The sequence below is a fragment of the Ambystoma mexicanum genome, chromosome 2q (assembly GCF_040938575.1).
Source record: "Ambystoma mexicanum isolate Mex_15411 chromosome 2q, UKY_AmexF1_1, whole genome shotgun sequence".
NCBI classification, from domain to species: Eukaryota; Metazoa; Chordata; class Amphibia; order Caudata; family Ambystomatidae; genus Ambystoma; species Ambystoma mexicanum.
In genome coordinates this window covers 704,037,974-704,058,437 of record NC_090924.1, presented here as the reverse complement: position 1 = coordinate 704,058,437, position 20,464 = coordinate 704,037,974, and the positions used below count along the sequence as shown (strand labels likewise).

At 48.0% G+C, this 20,464-nt stretch overlaps 1 protein-coding gene across 7 annotated transcripts in view; it reads left to right on the top strand.

Moving 5' to 3' along the window:
- The window catches only part of KMT2C (lysine methyltransferase 2C), a 2,745,351-nt gene that overhangs the window by 308,677 nt on the left and 2,416,210 nt on the right, over nt 1-20,464 (top strand). For all 7 annotated transcript variants that reach the window (XM_069647923.1, XM_069647922.1, XM_069647921.1 and 4 more), the window contains exon 9: nt 6,306-6,420. In XM_069647923.1, coding sequence (XP_069504024.1) covers nt 6,306-6,420 — 115 coding nt within the window. The remainder of the gene's footprint in view (nt 1-6,305; nt 6,421-20,464) is intronic.

The following is a 20,464-nucleotide window of genomic DNA, read 5'->3' as shown; positions in this document are numbered from 1 at the left end:
CATTCAGATCTTCACGGACAAAACCACCACCATGTTTTACATCGGGAAACAGAGTGCGGCGCGCTCTCCCGCTCTCTACCTGGAAGCCCAGTCCCTGTGCCACTGGGACATTCTTAAAGACCTGTTCCTCATCTCTTCACCTGGTGGGCGTCAAGAACAATATCGCGGACTCGCTCAGCATGTTGCTGCGCTCCTGTCACAAGTGGGCACTTCAGCATGCGCAGTTGTGTTCCTCAGTTTGAATTGGCAGCCATTGCGCAGATGTCAAAGTGCCAGAGATTTTCAGAGCTGATATCCTCAGCCGAGGTATCTAGGAGATGCCTTCTCGTTACCTTGGGAGTGGCTCTTCCTGTACACCCTCCCAGTTCCGCTACCATTACATGTGATCAACTCAGACGTTGACACTGCAAGATGATCCTCATCGCACTGGCTTGGCTGAGGCAGATCTGGTACTTGGACTTTCAACATCTGTCAGTGGTTCCGGCTATAGAGCTGCCTCCACTTCCCAACCTCCTCTCCATAGAAGGATCAATCCTGCACCAGGACCCAGCGTCACTGAGCCTCACCGCCTGGCTCCTGCCACCCTAGAATTTGGCCACTATTTCCTGCTGTTTGAATGCTGCAAGGTCATGGCCGCCCAAGGCCAGCGCTCCCTGCGCATAACTGCTCCACAGCTCCTCCCGTACCTGCTCACAGGCTGAAGCCAGCTTTGCTCATGCCTCCATCAAGGGTAATCTGGCTGCCTTATCCTGGTACACACGTGCTCCATGTGGTCACACTGTTCGTCAAGGAGTTTCTCAAGGATCCCTTTAGGACTTTCCCGCCGGTGATGTCTTCTGCCCCGGCTTGGGAACTAAACGTGGTCAGGTCCAAGCTCATGAACCAGTGCATCATGCCCCTTTGAAGTTTCTACCGTGGAAGATCGAGGTCTATCCACACCTTATCGAAATTCTATTGTCAACTGGGATTCCAGGGAGGAGTGTCTAGTTGGCCAAGAAGTACTATGCAACCTGTTTGTTTGAGGTGAGTCTGTTCCAGGGGTAAGTGTATTGCTTCTCTGAGCCTTGCCACCTCCCGTGGTTGTGTATATGTACTACTGTATAATCGTATTCATGAGCATGTGAATCCATGTAAGACCCCATGCTGCAGAAAGAACAAGTTACTTACCTGTAACTCTTGTTCTCCAACATAGGTCTTGCGTGGATTCACATGCAAACCCTCCCTCCTTCCCCGCTCTGGTTCTTCTTGGTTCATACTGCCACTTTGTGCGCTACCAAATCTGAAGATGGGCACAAGGGGAGGAGCTTAGGAGGACGAGTGTCATTGGCTGGGGGCAGTATGACCCAAAGGACACTGATGGGCTATAGAGGAGGTGAGCAGTTTAAAGCTAAACTGCTTTCTTTTTACTGAGGATTCCCAGCCTGACTGGCAATATTCATGAGCATTTGAATACATGCAAGCCCCATGGTGGAGAACAAGAGTTACAGGTAAGTAACTTGTTCCTTATTCTGAGATAATAAATACTTCTTAACATTGATGATTAGTTGGATGATGCATTGTTCTCCCACCTCGAACGCTTGATGCAGGCTGTAACCTTGGCCTCCAAAGAGCAAGTTCTAGTGACCTAAGATGGGCTGCCTACTCACATGTATGGACCTTTGTTTAAGTTTTCTTTTCTACATCAGTAGTAAGAAAGTTTTGGAGGCCTTGGAAATCCCTAAAGGTGTTTAAGCCATGCCTTGTGAGTGGCGGCTTAGGGGGGTCTCTGCTCTGTGCTCTACTCATTGCTTCATTTAGGAGTCTGCAGTTCTGCAAATGTGCCACAGCCAAAACGACCTGTGTCCAACAACATAGAGAACTCCTACCCTTCCTATTCAACATGTTCTCTTCCATCAGTGAAACACCAGAGGCTTTGACCTTGGAGTATGCCGAGTGGCATGAATGTTTTCATGCATTACCCTATTCTTTCGGAGAATGAAGAGGCAACACAGAAATAAACACTGCCAGATTTTGTGTGGCGAATAGGAAGTCTGATAAAATTTACAAAATGTTTACAGTGTAAACAAACTCCTGGTTTAAGGTGGAAGTTTTAAGGATGCATGTATTAATACTATTCACTAGGGGTGTACCAAGCTTTGGCTTCGAGCAAGTATTCAGCTGAATTTCGGCTGAAAACTAGCTTTTAGGCTTTGGCCGAATACGTAGTGGAATCCTTAGTCAAATCCTAAATGACACCCATAATCATAACATACACAGAAGTCCATGAAAGCCAGCATGCCACTGTTTATTCAGGCAGCGAACTTTCGCTGGAACTGCTATGTGAAGCTAGGATGCTGAAAATGTCTACTTTCCAACCAAGGGGAAAGGTTGATATGTCTACACTTTTTTTTTCTCTTCGATGGAACAGCTGGTTTTATCGAGTCCTTGTATAGAAAGTATTAACTCTAGGCCGCACTCATCTGTCCCTCGTGTGCTCACACACACCCCAGAGGTGAACATGGCTAGGCACTACTAAGGCTAGCGGCTGCATCTGCAAGTTTGGGGTACCGCGGTGGTATAGAGTTATGGGGGACGTTATTTCCGACCTAGGTAGACCTGCATAAAGAAGAGAGAAAGGCGAGAAAGCAAGCTGCGTCTAGTAGAGAAATGACAGCTACGTAACTAGATAAAGAGGCAGACTCGTGGATAGATGCCAAAATCCTTCTGCATGGCAATCCCAAATGGTTACCATTGCAGTTATTCCTCCAAGCAGCGGATCGTGCCGTCCTTGAATAGATGCTGTCTGTCATCATGCACAGAACTGCAGAGGGAGAACAGAGATGGAATTCCACAAACGTTTTAATATCTCCATAGTCAAAACGTTGCATACGTAACTGTGGTCCAATGAATATATTCCAGTGTTTTTGGAAGTGGGTATTCGAGTACTCCAGCTTGGGCCTGTAAGGTTTGACTATTTCTGCTAGCAACTGTGCCCCTCGTGGTCGTTCACCATATGTGGATCTAAATGTAGATATTGCCACCTTCCCGTCTGTGAAGTCGCCTAGACAGGGAACTCCAATTTGTAGTAATTTCACGAGAAAGCTTGATGGTGTTGTATCATTCTAGTGACAGTCCTGCTTCCTGAAGCGGATACCAAAGACACCATGACCCCAGAGACAAACCAGCAAGTTCATCAATGCACATCCAGGCACTGGTGCGCCAATGGGCCATCTACCTACACAACTTTGTCCCAAAAAGTAGACTGTAAGGATGACACCAACAAAAATCCAGTTTTGATATCGAATAGCATGTCCCTTCCCTCACAAAGGAGGCGTTTTAATCCCAAATCACCTTTTCCCCCCCACACTGTTCTCTGAAAAGTAATGGGTGTGCAGTGAGGTCTTAAAAAGCTCCCTTTTACGGTTTGGCCTGAGGCTTCCTTTGAGAAATGCAGGGTCCTCTTGTAGAAAGCAAATTGTATGGCTGTGGTGCCCAACAGACAGCCGGTGGCTATAAACCTGATCTTTAGCTCCATTATGTTTTATGCCCCCTCCTTTGCTTAGAACAGAAAGCAGTCTGAGGCACCCCTGGTGGGGGCATACAATATAATGGAGATATGTTTCGGAGTGTGTGGAATGTACTAGTTCGCATAGAAGTCTGCGACATACATGAATGGTTTGGAATACATGTAACGTTTGAAAGAGCACACAAACCATCCTACCACATCACCATGCTTACTCTTCTCTTTACACCACCATTCAACTACAACACAGAGATACTATGACACCATTCGGTATAGCTGTTCTCATACCAACATCCGCCTCATACTCCACATCACTCTAATCACTGCTGGTTTCACACCCCCCAGCCAGGCGTTCTCCTAAAGCCTAATGCAGCCAGAACCGGTCTGGCTAAAACCTGCCAGAACGAACACATACCCCTGATCTCTCAACCACCACACCTACTGCTATGAAGCAGCTATTACACGAAGGCCACACCAGCTGCACACATATCCGGTGCTCACAAGCACCTTTGACTCTCTCTACTGACTTGAACTTCGGTTCCCGAGGGCGTTCAACCTACCAGCGCCTTCAGACCATACCAATGGTACATAAGGCGCTATATAAATGCAAAGTAACATAAAGATAAGGTTAATAGCTGCCAATTAGGCTGAAGACCATCCTCTTTGAATAAATCCCCCCTGACTTTGATGACTCTGCTAACCTGACCTCAATGATTATTTGTTGTCTGTACTATCCTAGCGCTTCTATGCCCTCGGGCTTTGTGACAATATTTAGGCCAACTATTCAGTATTCAGAGAATAGTACATTTACTCTTCGGTACACCCCTACTATTCACAGTATTTTCTACGTATGTTCAATAACGTTTACGTGATCTACTGTTGGCCTGTGAAGAGTTCCTTTCTAGCAGTTTACTCCAACCAATGTTTTCCTTGTAGAATTCAGACAGTCCATGGGTGTTCTGTTAAGTAAATTTGTTTGGACAAAGCCCTTTGGAGCATCACATCTTACACCTAGTTTGGGGTTAATGTGTACCTACAGGTCGTTCCCAGTCCACAAGCTGCCCAGGGGCCTCTTTGGTGAAGTCTTGTTCATACATGCTTTCTTTGTTGAGGATGTGACTACGAGCTAAGTTATTAGAGGTATAGGTGCTTGAACTAGTGGGTGCTGCACATTGTTCAGTTGGGCATTACCTTTTTTCCATGTTTGACCTGTTCACCCATTCACACTCCGCATCACCCCTTGTTTTTGAAGCTCTAGGGGACTATGAATTTTCACTCATCTTGTATGTGCCATAATCACTCGGATACCTTGTGCACACATGATCCTTGTGGTTCCGGACTGTGCATTCAGTATTGGTTCTGAAACTAACCTACTTTTAAAACCAATGCACAAGCAATAATAAAAAAAGGGAATCGGTCGTTAGGTTTTTTGTATGTTTGGCATTCTCAAAATTGCACCTTTTTGCAAACGTTCAAGCCTCTGGCAATCTTTCCGACTCCCTTTACATCCAGGACAGAGGAGGGAGTTCAACCCTAGGAGGACTCTGCTACAATGCTTCTCGTTCCAAGAAGTACACAGTAGAGGAAGCTCTTTTATGGCATTGCTCAACTTAAAAAGGGAAAGCGCATGTTTGAGTAGAGCATCTCTGCACAGCCCTGCAAATGTTTTTGTCCTAACATTATTGCAATTTTGAACACAAGGAAACCCCAGAATATATTGGACTGCACTCCATCATTTGGTCAAGCATCCACATAAACTTTACTGAGAGGACTTGGTCCTTCGCAAACATTGATTTTGATTGGTCTATCGTGTAGCATTTTCTGGTGTAGTCTGATTCCTACCGCTCCCATCATCTTGTGGGATTATGCTTACTTTAGAAAATTATCAATTTGTGATGGGACATTTTTGATTATAAGAACAGTTTGATGATTTGGGGGTAAACACCTGCCTGGTGAAATAATTGCTACATCTGTGGATCCTTTTTGCCTCCTTCCCCCTTTGTGCCAATGTTTTTTTTCTTTGCTTGTGACAAACTATTAAATGTGTTTTGCAGATTTTGTTACTCTGTTACTTTGTGGGAAAGAGCCTTTAGTAGCTTCATATGTGTACTGTATTTTGGAGTCTGAATGTGCCACTTCTGGTCACAGTGCATTCATTGTCCCTGTGAGGGAGTCATGGCAAAACATTTTAGCGGATAACAAATTGTTCCTTTTTAGATTTAAATAGGTTTTAAAAACAAATGTATTGAATAGTGTTACAAGAGTATCATGGTTTCTAAGGTCGTGAATGTGACAATGGTCCCCGTGAAGGAGAACAGATTGTGTGGATCCATTGTTGTGAAAAATAGTGGAAGAAAAAAGTAAAGCAGTTCATAGAAAATGAATAGAAAGAGCTGAGCATTGATACTGAATTCTTCTAAAAAGAAACCTTTTTTTTCTAAGTGTTGATGCTCAAAGTTGATCCTCTAAGGGAGTTTGAAGTATTTGTACAGCATTTTTATTATGCTAATCAAAACATTTGCTTTCTCTACTGTAAAGTCTTTTGAGTGCTATTTTCTTTTTAATTAACAATAGGTTTGTCAAGTCTTTTTACGTTGCTCATTTGTACCCCTATTATCCACTGCTCATTTGAGCCATTCATTTGAGGATGTGACCTTACCCAAAGACGATCGCATTTAGGCCAGCTCTAGTCGTCCTTGTAGATTAGAAACCGCAAACATTAAATATTGATCACATGGCTTGGTTACACGCCTATAATTTAAATGATTACAAATGTGTACAAACACTTTGCCATTTATTGTAGGCACTCTGGAGAAGACAACATGATGTTGGTGTGTGACACATGCGACAAAGGGTATCATACATTTTGCTTACAACCTATTATGGATTCAGTACCAACAAATGGATGGAAATGTAAAGTAAGTAATCTTATGCGCTGATGTGTAACTTAACCTATTTGCCCTTCCTCTTTTATCTTCGTTTTTGTATTCTGTTTCCAATTGTAGATGTTACAAAAAGGCAAGTATAAAGGAACATAGCTTTAAAGACTATGTAGAATAAACATGCTGGATCTAGGAGTATATTTTTGCATTGGGCATCACATCACCTTGTCAGTCCCATAAACGAGGAAGTGCAGCATTCCATCTGACAGTTCTTTCTCAACTATCTGCGTTCTGCAAAAAAGTGAATAACACGATAGTTTGTTCCATACCCAGGTTTGCTGCACAAAGCCATGAGAGAACTGTTAATAGAGAATGCACAATTGTGAAACTAATGACCTGCAATATGTTTTTGTCGAAATTCTGTTGACTGCTCATTGTTTCAACCTCTGCAAACTGTTAGATTAACGCCTCATGTGTCTGAAGTGGAATTAACCAGATATGATAATAGCAGGACCTCCTGCCATTGCTTGGCCAGTGTGCTTATCTGCCTAGGGATTCATGGACTTTCACATTGTATTTAGCCCTAACAGTAAATCGGGATGACCACCCAAAAAGTGAGATGCACAAGCAGACTACCAGGGATGTGTGTGACTGTCTGGTGTTCAATATTTGAGTGGCTGGTAGCGCTCGTAATGGTTATACAAGTGTTTAAAAGTCTATTACTAGTTTTCTTTTCTTTTTTTATTACATTTTATAATATTTCCATACAGGTTTGTCCATGTGAATTTTGTTATCACATTGACATTAACATTTCTGTACTTCGAATCCCAACTCCACCCTCTTCCCCAACTTTGCCAGATTGTTATACCCTGTAGTAGCATTGTGCCAAGCCATGTATCTCACACATTACTTCTATGGCCCCCTCTGTGTTTAATTTTTACATCACATCCTGTTGTCATAAGCAGGGTCAGTGTGAGTTCTGACCATTGCGTTATGTCTTTTACTAGGTTCTTGTGCATGCCCCTTATCTCCTGTTTCCACAATCAGAGCGCCAGGGGACCACATCGGTGGCGATAGTGCGCGGTACAAATGTCCTTTAACATTAACACCTGTGTCTTGGACATTGTCAATTTTTGCAATTCTTTCCACCACCTTAATACAGACAGTCCTTTGTACGCTTTCCATTCCATTGCTATACAGCGTTTTGCCAATATATATCCCAGGTCTTTCAGTTTACCTAGTGCTTTTCTGTTCTTACTCCTTGGGAATAGTCCCAGTATGCACGCCTCCGGTAATTGGACGTCTAGTTCAATATGCCCGTTAGGCAGTTTTGTAGTTCCAGAACTGTGCTATGACTAGGCATTCCCAAAACATGTGAAGCATTGTTGCGTTTTCTCCCTGCATTTTGGGCAGCTTTGCTTATTTGCTTCTTTGAATCTTGCGTATTTTCCTCGGTATTAAATACGCTCTGTGTTATATACATTTGTATCAGTTGAAATCTAGCACTTCTGAAGACTTTCAGTGATAGTTTGCTGCCTTTTACCATTCCTTGTCATAAAGGTCCTCCCCAGATCAGTTTCCCAGCTAGCCCTGGTTTGTAGCTCGCTCTTAAGTCTAGTACTAGTTATATACTAAAATGTGTTATATTTATACTGTACTTCCAACCCACACGTTTTAATATTGGTAAGAAGATAATAGGGAAGTAATACATATTAATGAAACTAATCCACTCATACAATAATGAAATACAATTTCTCTAGTACAGGGTTGGAACTTGTTCGGCACTAGGAGCTACAAGGCCTGTGTTTGTAGCATAGAAGAGCCTCGTTAGCTGGACTCCCAACAGCTTCTAGTTCAGACTTCCAATGCCAGCTGGTGCAATACAAACATATCTATGCGATATTAACTGTGACTAGGAATGTGCAAGAAGAGCATTAGGGCACATCTATAAGGCATTAAAAGCATAATAGGCCATATATTTGGAACAATTAGGGGGCTTCTTCTCACTGGGAGACGTCTTCTACCTAGTAGCTGCTCTTTGCTCCTGCTTCTCAAATCCACATGTCAATCTCGGCTGGTAGTGCAGCTGCATGTTGCTGTGCTTTCTTCCTCCGTTTAGAAAGCAAGGAGTTAAGTGTCTGCAATTGTGCCATCATTTATTGATTTATGCTTTAGGTTGTAAGTGTCTCAGTTGATATTTTGTCAATCAGGGTGTAATACTGACTCTGAATGTATTCGATAAAACTTCATTTATGAGCTGCTGAGCACCGTCTGTTACTTTGTTGATCCGTTAGTCCTAGGTTCTTTTGTGTACAATCCATTATGCAGGGATGCAGCAGCAACTAGTACGGTTACCCAACGACTTAAATTACCTCAAATCTGGTTAGCTACAACTGTTCAGCCTTTCACATCATGCAAACGCAATCTATGGCATTCAACTGACGGATAAACAATCGTAAAACATTGTTGTCCATGGCAGCTTGTCAAACGTTGACTTTTTCTAGATTTCTACAGAAACAAGATACGCATGTTTAGATACGTATTCTGTAATACGCATGTTTTTTAAAAAAAATCGTGACGGTATTGGGTTGGAATGGATTCTATGGCTTTGATTTAGATGCATCTACATAAGCTTCACTACAGACGGGCAGAAATAAGCCTCCTGGTTTTCAGACGGCACCAATTTTCAGAAAAACAAAAATCATGCAAGCATGATGACTGAAGAGGATTCTGTATTGTGGGAACTAAGGCGAAATGCATATAAGCAAATGGTTCTGCATTTGGGCTGCAGAAATCCAAAATGGGAAGAGAACTACCAACAACAGACATGGCATGTTTGAGGTCGAGTTTCTTTGATCAAGTGGTATCCCGTTTGGAATGTTGTTGAAATACATTTAAAATTGGCAGACTTCTCAAGAGTTACACGGGAAGCCGGCAGACATTGAAAGGGTTCCATGTTAAAGGTTGATACAGAGAAGATATCTATTATGTTTGCAAGGAAAAACCTTCTGATATGTGCTACCATTTTTCCGCAACTGTCCGTAGGTTGACTGGAATGCACCAATAGACACAACCTTCCTTGCACTGCTCGTCGGATTCAAAACAAAAACTTGTAGAAAGACCATTCACTCCAGAAACAACTTGACTCAAATGTTATTCAATGACACTATATCGTTCAAATCATTGGGGGAGGGAAATGGGAGGTTGGCCGAGTACCATGAAGGTTGTATTTTATGATTGCTAAAAATGGGACTCTGACATAACCGATTTGACTCTTTCCAAGCCAGGTATGTCACAAAAAAATCGCACTGAGTATTGCTTTCTCAGGCAAGTAATACAAGAGTCGCTCTTTGACAATATCTCGAGCCAAACCCTGGTTTGTGACTGCTCTGAGTTAACATAGTCCTCAATGTTCGCCACTGATGGAAAAATCAACTTGTCATTGACTTCTAAAAGGTCTCAAAAGACAGAAGTATCCAAAAGAGGTCTATCTAATTAGAAAGTGGGGATCCCAACACTGAAGAATCGCATATCTACACCAAAAACATGCCATGTCACAGATTTCGAACCTGATGAAGTCTATTTTGCATATTATGGCCATGAGATTTCGGAGTAAGGCACTGCCTGAGAATCTGTAATGGCCATCAACCTGCAAAACTACTATTAAAAGAAATTCATTATTTTTTGTTTTTGTATAACTGTTTCAGAGTCTTAAACATTGCTATCGATAACAGTAAAATCCGGAATTGATTTTGGAGAAAAGTTAAATTGGTTATTCTTTTTTGTTGCCATTTTGCAGTTTCCTATAAAAAGATATCTAATTGTGAAATGTCTTCATCATGCTTTTTTGCCACACTAGCATGTTCATTTTTTTGGAAGCAGAACGGGCCTTTCTCCTTGATGGTGATCACTGATACTAAGCAAAATGCTGTGTTTTTTTTTCTGCCACACAGTTTTTTTTATTAAAGTCGACATGCATACCCTGACCAGCTTGCACCTGTGCAGATTCGCAGTGCTTCCTAGCAGGAGCAATTGTTAAATACCATTACTTTTTCAACCCCAGTGCTACAGTTAACTTTTCTGTCTTTGACTTCATTGTTCTTCCTGAAGACTCCTTCATGGGTCTCCATTTCACACCTCTATGCAAAGTCTCATCCACTTTTATCCATCTTCTAACCATAGTGATTATCTTACGCTCTCCCCCTGTAGTGCTTCAGCCAACTCCCTGCTGTGCAGAGTCCTGGCACCTAAACTAGGACACTGCATCCGCTCCCTTCTTGCACCCATCAGCCAAGTTCCTGTGATGCTTCTTGTTCCCTTCCTGCCACATCTGTATTCCTATGGGATGTGTTTGGGCCTTTTACCTTTATTGTGTACAAATGTTAATGACCAATGCACTTGGTTGGATTGACTCAGTGGTGGAGGCTCGCATGATGCACAAAGCACACAAGAGAAGGCCTCATAGTACAACCTTTATTCGGCGAAGTGCCAATTAAGTACATCATATAATACAATATAAACCAGTCTAAAAAATAAAACTGTACTATGGTACATAATATATAGAATACCAAGTCAAGACCATCACAGAACACTTAACCGACTTCTATCACTGGGAGTCAGAACAACACTATACAATATATTTTCCTCCTCAGCCAAGCACTATGGATGTACTTGGTGATACAGTAAACTACATTTGTCATTAGACATTTTACCCAACTTCAGAGCTTCCCTAGCAGTAGTAATGTATAACAAGAATAATGGTTTAAAATACCTGGTTCTTAATTATTTTATGGCTTCACGGGTTATTATAAAATGGGCTATTCTATCTGGACCTTTACTACACATTGGGCATTCGGAGCTACCCTTCCCATCCCACTTATTCGTATTTTCCTCAACGGCCAAACAATTTAGGCGTAGTCTCACGTATAAGGCGCAGGCATAGGCTGGCCTGGCTCCACTGTATTCAGGTATAGCTCCATGCCCTGCCAAACTTGGAGCTCCAAGTTTGGACCGGTTGCCAGGGTTGATGTGAACGTCTGTGCCCTTATTAGTTTATATCTATGAAAGGCCACCTTGACTCTACCTTTTCGCGTCATCTCCCAAAATCCATGGATTTTGCCAATCTGGAGCTAAACCCAAGAGGGCAAGCAATTTTATTTTTTACGTGCACCAACCATTAAAACCCATGCCATTCCCCCAAGCCAATACATGGTCTAATGCTTCCCGGTATTTCACTAGCTCCTAGTTTCCCCAGAGCCAGTAATAAACCGGTCTAACACTAATTTCTTTGTCAATGGGAGAGAGACTCCACTTCATATGAACTCTACTAGTTGGGGTGCTTCTGCAGGGGAAAAAAAACGCTTTCAGAAATGTGTTCTCTGCAATTGTTAGGTTGGTGACATCAACGCAGCCCCAGACTTCAGCGCCATATAATGCTGCCGCCGTAGTCTGTGCTGCATGTAGCTTGAGGGCCGGGCCGATTGCACCACTTCCGTGCCTAGTATGGTAGGCATTCAGGGCCCCGCTAATTTTTTGCAGTAGTGTTGGCTTTGGCAACCTGATTGTTAGGGACAATTCTCAGATAAGTGCTAATTCCTCTCTACCTTAGAGACCCCCAGCAAATCTGCTGTGTTTTAGGACTTTTAATTTTTAACCTGGAGAGAGCGAGACCCTTTTTCACACGCACTCATGTGTTCTTAATGAGATTTGAACACTTTTTTTTTGTTAAGTATGGAGTCTGACAAACTGCATAGGCATCTTTACACAGCACAGTCTTCCAGATTTCCCAAAGGTTTAAATACCTTCTCTTGGATAAACTACTGTTTCCAAGAGCAGTGAAGTGAAATTGACTTTACTCACACCTTTAATTTTCTAGACCCAGCACATACGATATTACAATAGGGTGCTGGAGGGGTTACTTAGTATCCCCTTTGTCTAGCTTCTCATATAACAATTTTGTTACCCTTTTCTCGATGAATGGCTGGTGGCAGTGGTTTACTTCCAGCTACCGTGGTGTGCTTTAACCGCGGGCTGCATTCGCAGCGTCAGTAAAGGACCCAAGGGTGCCATTTTTGTCAAAATGGCCCCACTCTGTCTTTTTTCGCTATTTCTTTGTGCAAAGGTTCTTCTTGAGATTACTCTGCGTGCCAAACCAGGTTTGGTTCCTTTGTTCGTTTGTCTTTGGCGGGATTCATGAGTGAAGCCCGCCTCTGGCTCCAGGGTGTCTGGCGGTGGAAGGAAGCGAGGGAGGTGCCCGAAACTCCCTGTGCTCTGTCTCTTACGAGACAGAAATGCACTTTTAGGTGATTGGCCGGCTGGCTGTCCGGGAAGGACAGCCACCCTGCTGGGTGACTGACAGCTGGGCTGGTACTAATGGGAGCAAGCTGCCTAAAAGGCGAGGCTTTTTGGCTTGGAAGGCAGTCGACCACTGGACGAGGAATCCGAAGAAGAACTTGGAAGATAAGCCTGCTGCAACTCCTGGACCATTGGTCTGCCCGGTGATGCCCTGCTGCTGTGCTGAAGCTCTGAATTCGTTTCGACTAGAGAAGCCCTCTAAGGACGACGTCTCCCCTTGAGTTGGTGGGACCAATCAACTCCAAAGTAAGCCCCCTGGACATCCCCTCGAAGCTGGTTGGATTTCCACTGCAGTTGCTGCTGGAAACCCAAGAGCCAGGGAGAGTAACACCAGATCGTATGCGTTGCTTTTAAGTTTGCCAAGAGCTCCAGGAAGATCCTGCGACTCCCAGGAAGCAGGACTAACCGAGCTTGAGCCACCTCAGCAGAGTGCTGGACCGCAGAAAGCCAATCTCGACAGCCAAGAGTCCGCGGTGCTGCTATTTGCTGAGACGGGCAGAGCTGAAACCACAAAGTGCCACTGAATAGAATTTGGTCCTTTTCTGTCGCTGGCCGTCCCATTGCAGTGGAGGAGTCCTCCGGACAACCTCCCTCTTGTCCCCACGACTGAGGCACAGGAACACAAGATCTGCAGCGCTGCACAGGATCAGAAGCCAGCCAAGGCCCTTTTCTTCTAACCAAAGGTACTGTAAAGTCTGAGACCTTACCTCTTGTTGTGTAACTCGCTTGTTCTCAGTGGAGACTTGTCTTGGTTGTTTCTGTAGAGTTGCTAACAGCTTCATTACCTCACAAGCCTAACCAGCTTGTGGCCCTACTTTGATTTCTCCAGCATGGGGTCTGGCATGGATTCACATGCTCATGAATATTCCCCGTCGTCAGGCTGGGAATCCTCGGTAAAGAAAAAACCAGTATCAGTTTCGTTTCTGATCTGTCTTTCGTAGTAATAACCAATCACTGGTCTCTGCGTCATACTGACCACAGCCAATGACTGCCCTCTACCTAAGCACCGCCTCTGGCAGCCATCTTCAGATTTTTACCGCACGTTCATGTGTTGGGATCCTCGTGCTATTGCTCTCGAGCGTTAGTGCTATTTTTTCACGTTTTTTCTCAAAAACTTCGTTTTTTCGGTCAAAAGAGCCTCAAGCTCCACCGACTCTCCATCCGATCAACGGGGACCCGTGTCGGATTCGTCTGCGCCCCTCAAGGGTGCAGATTTCGTCGAGCTACGCTTTTGGAGGACTCCAGAAGCTTCTCAGGCCCGGACATGGCCCAGGAGGAGGGAAGCTCGACGCTCGGAAAGCTGTTCAGGATCTGCCCTGGATGCCAGCTGCAGAACGTCTTTAAGGAGGACGAACACTCCTTTTGTCTCTACTGCTTACATGAGGACAAGACGCACGTGGAGAAGGACTGTGCGTTTTGCAGCAATATGTCAGAGCGGACCATGAAGGACCGCCATCAACGTCTCGCCAACTGGCTGGAAGGGAAGAGCCCGTCGGGCGAGAAGAAGAGGAAGAAATCCGAGCGGTCTTCTAAGACCTTTGAGGACGCCCCGGCGACAGGGGTCCAACACAAGGCCAAGCACCGCGAGTCCGCTGGCACCGGGAGCGCCGAACGGTCGGGCTTTACGGGCGCCAGGCAGGGCGCACCCTCCCCGGCACCTTCAGACAAACTGGCTCCCCTGCTGGACTTCCTACCGGACGACAAGAGGGCGGATGCCCTGGAGATCCTACAGGAAGGTGAGGTGGCGTCGGACCACGCCATCACTATTGCGACGGACATCGCCGACACTGGGTTTCGCCAGTTGGGCAACAACATGTGCCTTAGGCGGCGTGGATGGCTCAAGGCTAGGGACTTCCGTCAAGACGTACAGACCAGAGTCCTGGACATGCCGTTCGATGGGAACAACCTGTTTGGGAAAACAGTGGACGATTCCCTTCAGGCCATTAAAGCGGACACTGAGACGGCCCGGGCCCTTGGGGTTCTGCAGCAACGACGGACGCCCTTTCGGAGCAGCGGAGGCAAGGGCGCCTCCAAAGGTTCCGGCGGCTGTTTCTCCACCTACCGTCAAGCGGCCCGCTCGTCGTCTCAGGAGGCCTACAGAGGACGAGGCAAGTCTGGCGGACCCCGCCGTCGTCGCCAAGGAGGTCAAGGCGGCAAAGCCTCGTCGAAACAGGATTGAACCGGCCGTGGGGTCGGGCCCCCACCGAAGCACCCCGGTGGGAGGCCGGCTGGCGAGCTTCGTCAGCGTGTGGGAGTCCATCTCCACCGACCGTTGGGTGCTGGACGCCTTAGCCCGGGGCCACGCGCTCGAGTTTTAAAGAAGGTGCCCGCACGTCCCCCCCCCCGTGGCCAGGAAAGAGCTTCACGTCCCTCAGCTTCTCCTGGAGGTAAAGGCGATGCTCAGGAAGGGCGCCATCGAACTCGTCCCAAAGAGGCTTCGGGGCTCCGGAGTTTACTCAAGATACTTCCTCGTGAAGAAGACGGGAGGATGGCGCCCCATCCTAGACCTGCGACGTCTGAACAAGTTCATCAAGGCGCAGAAGTTCCGGATGGTCACCCTCCAGCACGTCCTGGGTCAGCTGGAGGAAGGAGACTTCCTGTCGTCGTTGGATTTGGAGGATGCCTACTTCCATATTCCCATCCTAAAGGGGCACCGAAAATTCCTCAGGTTTGTGGTCCAAGGGCGTCACTACCAGTTCAAAGCCCTCCCCTTCGGACTACGGTCGGCACCCAGGGTATTCACCAAGTGCCTTGCACCGGTGGCGGCGCAGCTGCGCCGCGAGGGGATCCATGTCTACCCCTACCTGGACGACTGGCTCATCCGAGCCAAGACGAGGGAGCTCGCCGTGGAGCACACGGCAAGGACCGTCCAACTTCTCACGGACCTGGGATTCTCCGTGAACTACGCCAAGTCCCACCTGGTACCCGCGCAAAACGCACTGTTTCTGGGAGCGAAGCTCGACAGTGTCCCTTCTGGCCTCCCCGTCGGAGGAAAGGACCAGGTCCATCCTGGGCAAGGTACAGCGGATGTTGGTTTCCGACGCGGCCAAGGTGAGGTCCATCAAGTCCCTCCTCGGAATGATGTCTTCTTGCATCTACCTCATTCCCATGTGCAGGCTCCGGATGCGCCCGTTGCAGGAGTTCCTGGACGCGTGCTGGATCCAAACGACGGGCGGCTTCGAGGAGAGGATCACACTCGACGAGAGTTTCCGCCGAGCGGTCCGGTGGTGGGGCAACCGCGCGCATCTGACAGCGGGCATGGACTTCCAGACCCCAGACCACCAGGAGACAGTGACCACGGATGCCTCCCTGGAAGGGTGGGGAGCGCACACCGAAAGTCTGCACGCGGGAGGCCTTTGGCTCCCGACGGACAAGTCCCTCCATATCAACGTCCTGGTTCTCCGTGCAGTGTTCTGGGCCCTCAGGTCCTTCCTTCCGTCCCTCAAGGGCAAGGTGGTGAGGATCTTCACCGACAACACCACCACCATGTTTTACATCAGGAAACAGGGCGGAACCAGGTCCCCAGCACTGTCCAAGGAGGCGCAGGACCTGTGGCATTGGGCCGTCGCCCAAAGGATGTTTCTGGTGCCGTTTCATCTGGCAGGGATAAACACCATCGCCGACTCACTCAGCAGGGAGCTGCGCTCGTGCCACGAGTGGGAACTACGGCAGGATCTAGTGGATCGCCTCTTCCGACGGTGGGGCACACCCCAGATGGACCTGTTCGCGAGGGCGACGAACTCCAAGTGCCGGAGGTTCGCCAGCAGGTTTCCCCAGGCGAGGAGCATGGGCGATGCTTTCTCGTTCCCCTGGGAGGGCCTGTTCCTCTACGCGTTCCCTCCTTTGCCACTGCTAATCCGGCTCGTCGACCAGCTCAAGAGGTCACGGTGCAGGATGATCCTCGTCGCACCTGCGTGGCCGAGGCAGATATGGTTCCCGGACCTTCTGGACTTGTCAGCGTCCCCGCCAATCAAGCTGCCGGTGGACGCGGATCTACTCTCCAGGGAAGGAGGCGCCATCCTCCACCACGACCCGAAATCGCTGAACTTGCAGGCCTGGCTCCTGCAGCGCTAGAGTTTGGAGGATACGACCTACCGGCCGACTGCAGAGAGGTTCTTGCAAAGGCCAGGGCGTCTTCGACTCTTAAATGCTACGGACACAAATGGAAGAGGTTCTCTGTCTGGTGCCACGCACAGAAGATTAACCCTCTACGGATTACGGCTCCCCAGGTACTGCCGTACCTGCTGACGCTGGCCAAAGCTGGACTGGCACACGCGTCCATCAAGATTCATCTTGCTGCGATCTCCCGATACACCAGAACCACGGGCCGGACGTCCTTGTGGTCTCATCGTCTGGTGAAAGCTTTCATGAAGGGACTGTTCAGATCGTTCCCGCCGGTGAAGGCTCCGGCCCCGGCGTGGGAGCTCAACGTGATGCTGACCAAGCTCATGGGACCTCAGTTCGAGCCTCTGCACTCGGCCCCGTTTCTTGTCGTGGAAAACAGCGTTTCTTGTGGCCATCACCTCCGCACGACGGGTGGGAGAGATCCAGGCCCTTTCCTGCAAGGCCCCGTACTTGACTTTTCACGACACGAGGGTAGTGCTCAGGACGCACCCCTCCTTCATGCCCAAGGTACCGTCGGACTTCCATCTCAACGAACCCTTGGTGTTGCCTGTGTTCTTCCCGTCGCCTTCGTCGCCGGCTGAGAGGACTTTGCACTCGCTGGATGTGGCTAGAGCGCTGAAGTTCTACGTGGACCGTACGAAGTGTTTTCGGAAGACGTCACAACTCTTTGTGAACTTTGGACCTGTCAATCAGGGGAAGGCTCTCTCGAAGGCTTCCATTTCCAGATGGCTTTCCGGCTGTATCATGTACTGTCATCGGTTGGCAAACCGACCGCTGCCTGGCCGTCCGAGAGCCCATTCCACCAGAGCGATCGCAGCTACCACGGCGTTCCTTTCTGGTGTGCCCCTGCTGGACATATGCAGGGCTGCTACGTGGAGGTCGACGCACACCTTCACGAAATTCTACTGCGTCGATCGGGATTCCAGGGAGGAGTCCAGGGTCGGCCAAGCAGTGCTGCGCAACCTGTTCGCCTGAGGTGAGCCTGGTGAGGAGGTAAGATGCTTAATGTTGAGTTTGATGTACTGCTTAATGTTGAGCCTTTGCCACCTCCCGTGGTTGTGCATGTGTGTACTGCTATGTATTCTTTATTCATGAGCATGTGAATCCATGCCAGACCCCATGCTGGAGAAGGAACAAGTTACTTACCTGTAACTGTTGTTCTCCAGCATGGGTCTGGCATGGATTCACATGCGAACCCTCCCGCCTACCCCTCTGCGGCTCTTCACTTGGTCATACTGCCACTTCACGTGCTTCCAAATCTGAAGATGGCTGCCAGAGGCAGTGCTTAGGTAGAGGGCAGTCATTGGCTGTGGTCAGTATGACGCAGAGACCAGTGATTGGTTATTACTACGAAAGACAGATCAGAAACGAAACTGATACTGGTTTTTTCTTTACCGAGGATTTCCAGCCTGACGACGGGGAATATTCATGAGCATGTGAATCCATGCCAGACCCATGCTGGAGAACAACAGTTACAGGTAAGTAACTTGTTCCTTCTTCTTATTCTACAAAGACTTCTATAACATTGTGCAAGACTTTTACTCACCTGCAGGAAGGGGTTAACTAACTTTGCATTGGGAGTAACCAGAAGTACTTTTCGAGGGGTTTGTGTTCTGCAACATATTCCACATCTATGACCGTAATGACCACAGCGGTGCTGCTTCCGTAAACGTTTTCGGCATCTTGCTTCGATGACGTCGACACGCTGTCCCTCGAGGGTCGACGTCACTGGATGTTATATCTAGGACGCACGACGCCCATAGCCCCAGTTCTGTTTTTTTTCGTGAACGTGTTCACTTCGGAATCTCGGCACGCTCGGTTTTTCTACTTTGGGTTATGGCGATGTCTTCAACCTCTTCTACCCCTAAATCGGGCTTTAAAAAGTGTCGGACCCGCACAAAGTCTGCCTCTGGTGTCTCGGCAAAAGCCACGCCACCATCGACTGCAGTGACTGCCAGTCCCTGATTTCGAAAGCCTTGCGGAAGAAGTAGTTATCGGTAGGTAGGGTTTCTAAAACCTGAAAGTCGAAATCTGCTGGGCTTTTGACCGACGACTCGAGGGGTGACTCTCCGTGATGGCGTAAGTCCAGGGGGGGGGGTCTCGGTCTTGGAGTGGTTCCCGCCATTCCTCTGCCTCTTCTAGGCATTCTCGGAAGGGCCGTCACCAGTCGCCTTCCCCGTCCTCGTCTGAGGACTCCGCCAGATGGCGGGTGACTTTTCCCACCAAGTATTTGTAGCCGGCCGAATGGGACGCATTCTGCCAGCAGATGATGGCGATTTTCAAATCGCAGGGCACCATTCCATCCACGCCTTCGAGAGAAGCCGGCAAGGAACGAGCCACCACTCGCACGCCTTTGGGCTCGGGCGGTCGGTGCGATCATCTGGAGCCGTCGAGGTCCCGATCAGACAAGGTTGATTGCCATAGCCGTTCCAGGTCCAGGTCCCGGTCCTCGATGCCGTGGAGACCGTCGGAGCCTGTAAGGCCTTCTAAGAAGGCATCAACGCCATCGCGCTGTGTCCGTCGAGGGACTCTCTCGAGGCTCCGGCTTTGAACAAGTCATCGGCTCCGAGGCCGTTGAAGGACATTGCCGGGGCTCCGGCCTCAAAGCTGTTGTCGAAGTCATCGGTGCCTCGGTTGACATCGACGCAGATTCCATCAGCGCCCTAGACTCCTTTTGAGGAGAATTTGCCTCAGGTGCCCCGGAGGGCTGAGGAAGGCTCCCTGTAAGTCAGTGAGTCCTGTTTTTGTGCCTTTCTCTGCTCCTCCATCCAGATTGGATTTATTCCAACCTTTGGAGTATATTTCAAAGGTGGAAGAAGGATCTGATGAGGAGAGGGTTGTGCCTCCTGAGGTTCCTGATGACCTGTTGTCTGGTCGCAGTCAAATGGAAGACCTCCGTCAGTCCTTACATGCCAGTGGTCGCGACACCTCTTCGGAGGTTGAGTTTTGCAGGCCTGAATCTTTGTATAGGCATCTCATGTCGAGGGTGACTGAGTACTTGCGGTGGTCTGCTCCATCTGTTTTTCTTCAGGATGATCTGACGGATATCCTGGACCAGGGTCCACCCACTGACCCGGTGTTGCCATTTCATATGGCTTTGCAAGGAAGGGTGGCGGCGGCTTGGACTGATCCGGAGAGTCTCCCGGCAGTGAATAAGTCGCTTCTGAAAAAATACCGTCCAGCCAGTGGTGACCCCTGCTACTTGTCAACGCACCCAACGCCGGAAAGTTTGGTGGTGCAGGCGGCTATGGCCCCAGCGAAGCAGGCTGCATTCCCTACCATCCCTCCTGATGGGGACGAAAAGCGCTTTGATGGTTGGGCGAAGGCATTTTCTTCTGGGGGTATGGCTTTAAAGGCAGCCAACTCCGTTTGTGCCTTGACAAGATTCACTCACTCTATGGAATTGTGAATCTTTGGCAGCTGAGCATATTCCCGAAGGGGAAGAACGGGATGGTTTTCTAGCCCTCGAACAAGACGGCAAGGATACCATGTGTGAATCCGTTCAGTCGGGTCTGGACATGGCAGACTGTCAGCCGGTTCATGGCTGCGAGCACTGTGATGCGCAGGTTTGCGTGGTTGCGGAAGTCGGGGTTTGCTCCTG